Here is a 9,071-nt window from a genome sequence, read left to right on the forward strand (position 1 = left end):
TTTGCTTTGTGTGAACCCTACTCTTCTGGGTCTGCTCCTTCCCCCCCCCCATCCACTTCGCACAATTTTATAAAGGGACCCAAAGTGCTGTGTCCCTTATACTTGGCCATCTTATCTACCCAAAGGATTCTATTCCATTATGTAGCCCGATTTATCTGACTCCTCCCCTGTCATTAGACGTTCAGCTTGTTTACAATTGCTTGTGATTGCCCATAAAGCTGCTTTGACAATCTTTGTACTTAACAGCTCTTTTGTGGTTGTTTTTGAAAGTATACTCTCAACACATGTGACTAAAAATGGTATTAATAACAACAACAATAATATTAGCCAGCATCTATAAAGCACCTTACGATTCACAAAGCACTTTACAAATGCTCCTCCGAACTACCCTGGGAAGTAGGTGTTGTTGTTAACCTCATTTATACAGGTCAGTGAACTGAGGCAGACAGAGGTGAAATGACTTGGTCAGGGTCACACAGCTAGTAAGTGTCCGAGGCCAGATTTGAACTTGGGAATTAACGAATCAAAGGGCACATTTTTCGGGTTAACTTTAGCTGTCTATTGCCAGTATTGAGCCTCAGTTTCTTTGGCTGTAAAATGCCTTTTCTGGGAAGGGGGTGGGGGGATTTATTTGCATGAGCTACTCACTGGAAGTGAGGAAAGTGCTCGAGAACCCTTTCAGTATTTCAGCGGGAGAGCACGCTGCACTCATCTCCTTTTACAGATGGGGAAATTAGGGCCTATCAGGGTCACATTAAGGGCGGTCATTCCCACTCTGGTCTCCTTTGACTGCAGATCCCAAGACGGGCAGCTGAGGACCTCCCTGCTAGGACTCAAGTGCATTATGAGAATTTTTTTCTCTTGGACTCGGCCACAGTAAGTATAAGAGTGTCGTCTTGTCACTAAACTCAAGCCTTCATTCTAAAACTGCTCAGCAGCTTTCTTCCCCATCCACCGTTGGAGGGAAAATTAAATTCGGAGCCGGGCCCTCCCACGTGCTCCTTGAACAATGAGTCCCACTCAAGCCAGGGATTGGGCGCCCGCGGGTTCCCTCCGAGGGGTACAGAGGTGCTTGTGGCAACTTTGTAACTCGGGAAAGAACAGAGGTTGAATATTTCCACGTGATTAATTCTGAACTTTTCCAAGCGCCATGCTTTGCAAAAGCGGAGGCTGCGAGCAAGGGCAGCCTTCCGTGAGCCTGCGTTGCCCAAATCCTAGAGCTAAGCCCTTGCTCGGGTTGAGGATGCGGCGGCCCTGGCCAGGCTTGCAAAGCCTTGGGCACATGGGCGTGCACCGGGAGCCAGCTTTCAACGCGCGCCCCTTCCTAAGTTAAGCCGAGCAAAAGTGCAGAGCAGGCCAGAAAGCCCACCAGAAACACCAGCCCGGGGCGGGTAGGGGGCACGGGGGCAACTGCCTTGATCGTCCCAAGGAAGGCTACGGGGGTCCTTCCCCGCCACGGCCCGCGGCCCAGGGGGCTGCAACCAGCTGGGCAGAGCGGGACGTCCCCCTAGCACTTCTCCCGCGCAGAAAGCCGATCGGACCGCTCCACTGCGGCCCCACACTGCAGGGGGGACACCGCCGCCTCGGCCCGGCCAGCCGCCGCCCGCGCGCGGCCGCGGCCCCTCCCTCGCGCCCCCGGCCAAGGCGAGCGTGAAAGCCCACGGCTGGGAGGCCGGGCGCCACGCGCGGAGCTCGGGGCTGGCCCGCAGCGGGCCACGGGGCAGCGGCCTCTCGGGCGTCTCCCCCCCACGGCCGGGAGACGAGTGCGATCGCTCTCTGCCCCGCGCCGCAGCCCGCCAGCCGCTCGGCGCTCTGCATTCGAACGCCTGCAGACGGTCCGGCTCCCCTTGGATACTTTGTAGCCCGTGCGCCCGGGCCCGGACGTTCCGGAACGTCGCGCCGTGGCTGCCGCTCGGGAGGCGGCGGTGACCGGGGCGCGCGCCGCAGCCCGGCCGGGGCTTCTGACGAGCATGGAGCGGGCGGCCGCTGCAAAGGTGAGGCTCCGGGCGCTTGCAGCCTGAATGCACACATGGCCCCGTGCTCCCTCCCTCCCTCCTTCCCTCTCCCTCCGTGCCTCCTCCCGGTTCCCTCCTGGAGCTTGGCTTGCCGCGAGCTTTCCCGGCCGATGCCGCTGGATTTTTCTCATTTTGCACTTTGGCCCGCGCGCGTTTGTGTCCGTGGGTAGGAACTTGCTTCATGGGAAGGCTCGCTCTAAGAGATAACCTCCCATGCCAGCAGCCCCTGGATTTCATATTTGGAGCTGAGGGGAAGGGGTTTGGTCTCTGATTCCAGGGGGACCCTCCCCATCCGCCCAACTGTTGCTTAAGATTGCCTGGGAGAGGCTTTGTTGCTTTGGGATCCTAGGGAGGTTTCTCAGATGCCCCCTTACGCTGGGATGGTGTCTCCGACTCTACCCGCTCTGTGCAACACTCTATTCTAGTAAGAAAAATAGGTGAGGAACCGAGCCAGCTCGGATGTGGTTCGGGAGGACCCAAACGATTGTTTGTAAACTTCTAAAAAGAAAAAGGGCCGGAGTGGGAAGGAAGAGTCATCAGGGCTTGGCATGTGACCCCAGGGATGCTTGCAGGAGGAGAGGAGGCTGGGGCCGGGCCGCACGGCTCGGGGCCCCTCGGACCGGCGAGCCCAGGTTCACCTTCCGACTTTGGATGTGTTTTCCTCCCTCGGCCACGTTATGGGCCCGGGGTCGGGGGAATGAGGAAGGTGGGGCACGGAATCGAGGTGCCCCAAGTTAGTACAGTGACCCAGTGTTGAGTGCTCGGAATCTCGGCCGGTATTGACTTAGCACACTCCCCATCTTGCCATTTGGCTGAAGTACACCCCTGGCCAAATACCAAAACCCCAACTTGGTGGGGGTGGGGTGGGGGGAAGATTCCAGTGGAATAGTTGCTGTTCGTGCCATTGTTTAGTCAAACCTCCCGAAAGTTTGCATTTTAACTCTGTTGGCAAGCATAGCTTCTGAGATGTATTTGGTGTTTTAGAAACTTTTTAAATGAGGGGAAGAAATAAAAACAAGAAAAGTACGTGTTTGTCTCGACTGCACGGAGGAAGCCAGAATTGCAAGTAGAGAGCTCCTTGTGTGAAACCTGGCGGCGGTAGTGATGCTTCTGGCCTGAGCTCCATAGGAACATTCAGAGGGTCAGTGAGTCACTCAGGATCCCGCGGGCTTAGCAGGGGAAGGCACTGGAAGGGTCTTGCTCGGACCCTGAACCCCAGAGGGAGCTGGAAAGCTTTAGGGGCCAGGAGACCTGGCTTCTAATTTGGGGTCTGCGTGTTTAGGTCTGCCCCGCCTTTGACAAGGCTCTTCCCCGCTCCCGGCTGTTTCCTCCGCCCCCAAATGGAGGAGTTCACAGAACCATAGGTATAGAGCTAAAAAAAGCCGTTAGACCCCATCCACTCCAGCCCCCTCCACTTCCCAGATGAGGAAATTGAGATGCAGGAGTGACCAAATCCGAGGGCTCTTCCTGTTCAGAATCTGTGAATGTAACTGTGCAGGGAGCCTTTATTAATCTGTGGTGTGTCAGGGCTGAGTCACGCTCTGAGGGCACACAGACATAATCACAGCGCCTGCCCTCAAGGAGCTTGCATTCTGGGTAAAAGCACGCTGCTTGACCCCAAGCATTTCATCAATTTTTTTTTTAAATTCACGAACTTAAAATTCACTTTTAGTCAAAACCTGGGAGTCACATTATCTGAATTTAGTATGTAGTATACTGGGAAGTGGGGGGGCTGCTGAATTGGAGATTGGATTGTATTCTAAGATAACGAGAAAACCTGTATCCTTCCCTTTCCTCTTCCCCTTTTCTTCCCCCTCCTCCCTCTTCTCTCCCCCCTTTTCTTCCCCCTCCCTTCCTTCCCTCCCTCTTCGCCTTCCCCCCCTTCTTCCTCTTCCCTCTCTCCCCTTTCCCTTTTGTCCCGTCCTCTCCATCCTTCCTCTCTCACATAGGTTGAATAAACTTTTTACTGTGTTGAGTTTGACCCACAGATCCCAGCCACACTCTCTTTACCAATTGGAACAAATGCTGCTATGTAAGATCAGGTGTTTTAAAGAACTAATGGGCAGCAGAGATGAAAGTGATTTTCCCAGTGGAAATGTGCCACCTTATCTTTTCAGGGAAAGCCACTTACGCTTTGCAATTTCAGTGAGTGGAGAATGGCTCAGGGGGCTGGGACAAAGATGGTAACCCTCAGGGACTGTGTCAGGAGGGGAGGCCAATAGATGGTTGAAGCTTTTCCCTCTGTACTCTAGTGTGATCTCAGTTTTCTTCTCTGTAAAATGAATGGGTTTCAGCGTCCCTTCCAGCTGTGATTCTGATTCCTTTCCCGGGTGGGTCAGGCTGGAGACCCCTGGTGACCCTTCCAACTCTCAAATTCGATGATTGTGTTTGAATAAAACTAGAATAAGATTTGTGGAAAGAAAGGTAGGTTACCACAGCCCGGCCAGCACTGAGCTCAAGTGAGCCGGGGCTTTCAGGTTGGTGGAACATAAGCTCCTTGAGGGCAGGGCAGCTTGTCATTTTTCTCTTTGTCCGAAGGGCGTAGTATAGCCTGTCAGAGCTTATTCAAAAGACGGAAGATGCAGCTTCCTACAAAATCACATAACTGAGAGAAGAAAAACAGATTAGAGCTAATTCTGGGGATTGGGAAGAGGAAGGAGAAAACACCTTCTGCCTTGGAATCCCACCAGTTAATGAGGGATTGGATTAGAAATCCGTGGAATGGAGGATTGCTCTGCGCCAGCCCCGTCTGTGGTCTCTGCCCCTCCGCCTTTATGGTATGATAGTGACCTTCCCAGCAAGCCCCAGCAAAGGCAGCTGAGCTCCTAAGGGGGAGAGATACGGGTTTGTAGGGCATAGGCCTTGGAGTTGGAAAGACCGTATAATGCTGGAGGCTGCTAGATGGCTCAGTGGATAGAGTGCTGAGCCTGGAGGCAGGAAGCCCTGAGTTCAAATCCAGCCTCAGACACTCACTAGCTGTGTGACCTTGGACAAGTCACTTCACTCTGTTTGCCTTCATCCACTGGAGAAGGAAATGCCAAACCGCCCCTGTATGTTTGCCAAGAAAACCCCACGGACAGTATGGTCCCACAGGGTCACAGAGTTGGACACAGCTGATCCACAGCCCAATGTCTTTCTGTTGCCTGACTGTTACTCTGCACACCTAACCTCAGAAGGTCGCTGCGGAAGTCAGACTTGTTTGGAATTCTGGACCTCTGTCCCTCCCAGTCTTGGGGGGTCTCTGCTTTTGATCTTGGGGGTCATGGCTTCTCCTACACGAAAGCACTGACGAGGGTGAGGAATCCCCTGGGTACACAAGTGACCCACGTTTCAGGTAGCCTGGGGACTACTCCTGGCTGTCTGTGAAGGCTACAGTTTTTATTGATCCAGCTGCAAATCTGGGTGAAGAAAGGGAAGTAGCTTCTGGGTTTAGAGAAACTGGTTTTGACTCTTAGCTCCACCGCCTCCAGATACCTGCCTGCACTTAATTCACTTACATTCTCTGTGCCTCAGTTGCCACATCTGTAAAATAAGAGGTTCAGACTAGACAGCTCTAAGGGCCTTTCCAGCCCTGTGTGGAGTAAGATGATTTGTGTACATTAGCTGCAGTTAGTAAAGGGAAAGCCCAGGGATGTGCCCAGAAGCTGGCACGGGCCTTGCCATCGTGGAGCTGCATTTTCTAGAATTTTCTTAAAAATCTAATTTAGTTCCATTAAGCACTTGTCACGTGCCAGGCACTGGACTAAGGGGCAGGGATGAAAAAGAAAGAAAAATCCCAGTCCCTGTCCTCTGAGAGCTTACATTCTACCAGGGATTGTGCAGTTAGACAATGTACATGCACAGGTCAGCAAATCTGGGGGAAAAACAGAGGCAGGTACTACGGAAAGGGAGCAGATGGGGATGAGGATACAGGACCGTCCAAGAGGAACTCGAGCATCCAAGAGGAAGTGCCCTGGAGGCATGGGGGGGCAGCCTGCACTTAGGGCTAGGCACCAAGGTGGGGGATGGAGAGCTGAATTTGGGACCAGTTTGACTGGAAAGGGGAGTGATAGGAAAGAAATCTGGAAGGGCAGGGGGGAGCTGGGTAGCCCAGAACCATTCCCTCAGAGCTCAAGTTCAGGATTTGGCTTTCCAGGAATGTCAGGGGTATTTTGTAACGGTGACTTCACCCATGGAATTTAGAAACCCAAAGGAGGTGATAATTTGTACCACTTACCCTCCAAAGAGGTTGGATTTTTTTTTTTAAAGAAATGCTGGAAGACCATCCGTTTTCTACTTGTTTTCTAAAGGACAACCAAGTCCTGAGTTTATATCCAGTGTCAGACACTTCCTAGTTGTGTGACCTTGGGTAAGTCATTTCCTTGATGTTTGCCTCAGTTTTCTCATCTGTTAAATCGGGATAACAACACTACCCATCTCCCAAGCTTGTTATGAGGATCAAATGAGGTAATAATTGTAAATTGCTTAGCACAATGTAGGCACATAGCATGGTAGGTGCTACATAAATGCTTATTCCTTTTCCCTTCATTGGAAAAATCTTTATTAAGGGCTTACAACATTGTGCTAGATACTGGGGATAGAATCAGACATGCTCGAAAGGGGCTTCCAAGCATTTATGAGGCCCTTCCTTTGGACCAGCAACTTTGCTGGGGGTGCACAACTAGGAAACAGTCCTGCTCTCAGCTGTTTGCTGCTGGGCCATAGGTAAACAGTGAAATTTCAACATTCTCAGGGGTGAACGTTCCTCGAACTTTGCGAGATGGCAGAGATTTTGTGTAGGATTTGACGGATCTGGTCGTGGCCTGAGTTTCACTGACCAGATAACAGTCACGTCACCCTGAGAAGGTGTTTTTAAAGTAATAAACTCGTCTTCCTGACCCCCAGGCCCACTATCTATCCCTTTCACTACCTACCAGTGTGGCAGGTGGCTGGGGATACTCTGGATACATTCATCTTAAGATCATCTGTTTCAAGCTGAAGGGACCTTAGAGCATATCTCATCATTATTTTACAGGAGTGGAAACTGAGGCAGAGAGAGGTTAAAGTGAATTGTCTAAGGCCATATAGGTAGTACATAGCAGACCTGGGATTTGAACGCAGGTCCAGTGACTCCAAGTGTGATTTTGGACAAATCCCTAAACTCACCCAGCCTTAGATGATGTTTGCAGCTCTGAGTGCTCTCTCTCTGTCTCTCTCGTTTCTCTCTGTCTCTTTCTCTCTCTGTCTTCTTCCACTCCATTCTTACCATAATCTAAGCCCTTAGTATCTCCTGCTGCTTGGGTCTCCTGATAGGTCTTCTCACCTGTCCTGTCTTCCCACTCTCTGATCCCTGTTTCCTTCTGCTATCATACCCTCATCCTCCTAAAGTATGTTTCTGGTAATGCTGTTCTATTAAGAAATCTCCGGGGGTCTTCTGTTGCCTGTAGAATAAAGGACAGACTCCTTCACCTGGAGTTAAGGGTCTGTAGTCGGCCGCCGTCCCTCCTCCTGTCCCCTCCTTTCTCTTTTCTGGTAGCTTGAAGTATAGGAGAAAGGAGTGGATCGAGGTCAGGGCACCTGAGTTTGATTCGCAGCCTTGCTGCTGACTAGACCCCCTGAGTCATCTTGGGCAGGTCACTCCTCTCAGGGATGTCCTTTCCTTATCTGTGAACTGAGTAGTTTGAGCCAGTGAGCTCTCAGAGTCCCCTCGGATCTAAATAGGCCATCCCTGTCATCTAAGTAATCCCTGTGCCTTCCCACCTGTGCTCACGCTTTTGGCATGTCCTCCTTTCCCCTGTTTAACCTGTGAATGCTGACCCATCCTTTAATGCCACCTGCTTAATGATGCCTGTCTTGGTCTCATTGACTGGTAATGCTTTTCTCCCTAACTCAGATCCTAGCCTTGCACTTTTTTGGTGCCTCTCTAACTCAATAGAAATGGGGCCACTAAACTATGACTGTGTATTGACTTAGAAAACCACACATTAACATTATCTGTGTTCTATTTATTTTTCTTTATTTTGTCAAATATTTCCTAATTATATTTCAATCTAGCTCAGGGCACTCATTATACAATATAGTTATCTGGGTTTATACCTTGTCCCCCTATTAGACTATAAGCTCTTTGAGGCAGGGACTAAATTTTCCCCCTAAGTTCTGTGTCTTTCTTGGCGTCTCCCACAGTCCTCTTTCCACAGCAGATGCTTAATACCTACTCACTGAGCCTGGTGGTAGGATGCAGTTCTTGATTAAAAGTAAAAAGACTGGAGTTCAAATCCTAGTTCTGACATTTATTCTTTGGGTAACTTGGGACAATCACTTAATCTCCCTGAGCATCAGTTTCCTTACCCATATGATAAAGATACCATTGAAGGTCCCTTCCATCTCTAAATGTCTGCTCCTGGGGGACTGAGGCTAATTTTGAGTGTAGCTCTGGGATTCTGGAAGAGACCATAAATAATGAAATGCCAACATTTTAATAATAATAATGGTAATAGCTAGTATTTATATCGAGCTTCAAGGTTTGCAAAGTGGTGCTTTATAACTGACCTCGTTTTAACAACACTTCCTAATTAGGAGCCCCTTTTAAAGTCTATATTTTATGGCCCCATTCAGGGCTAAGACTTTGCAGAATATAGTGTCTTACACATGTTGTCATTGAATAAAGATTTGTTGAGTTGAATTGGATTTTTTTCCCCTTAAAAGCATCTAGGAAAACTCAGATGAGTAAAAGAGATACTTTATAATTGTTAACCAGTTTAGTTTTCATCTTCTCTGACTTCTCAGCAAGGAGCTTATTAGTGTCTTTACCAAAAAGAAAAAAAAAAAAAAGGCTTCTCAGAAGCTTCCTTGAGAGTGTTTCAAGTGGATAACCTCTCAGGCAGCTTTTCAAAAAAGGGTTTGAGAATCTGCCTTTTAACACCAGTAGCCAAAAACACCTAGGGGAAGACGGCTTGGATGGCCTTAATAGGCTTCTTTGTACAAAACAGTCTTCCTTACTCCTTCTATAAGTGGGATTAAGAAACGGCCTACACACACACACACACACACACACACACACACACACACACACACACA

At 49.9% G+C, this 9,071-nt stretch overlaps 1 protein-coding gene across 3 annotated transcripts in view; it reads left to right on the plus strand.

Annotated features, from left to right (window-relative positions):
• Window positions 1-818: 818 nt before the first annotated feature.
• Window positions 819-9,071, plus strand: part of CDCA7L (cell division cycle associated 7 like) — a 31,957-nt gene continuing 23,704 nt past the window's right edge. For 2 of the 3 annotated variants that reach the window (XM_027872106.1, XM_027872107.1), the window contains exon 1: window positions 1,944-1,994. In XM_027872106.1, coding sequence (XP_027727907.1) covers window positions 1,971-1,994 — 24 coding nt within the window. In that variant the 5' untranslated portion in view covers window positions 1,944-1,970. Of the gene's footprint in view, window positions 877-1,943; window positions 1,995-9,071 lie in introns of those variants that run through there. The other variant, XM_027872108.1, reaches the window with a different exon arrangement.

The sequence above is a fragment of the Vombatus ursinus genome, unplaced genomic scaffold (genome assembly GCF_900497805.2).
Source record: "Vombatus ursinus unplaced genomic scaffold, bare-nosed wombat genome assembly UNPS02014799.1, whole genome shotgun sequence".
Classification (NCBI taxonomy): Eukaryota; Metazoa; Chordata; class Mammalia; order Diprotodontia; family Vombatidae; genus Vombatus; species Vombatus ursinus.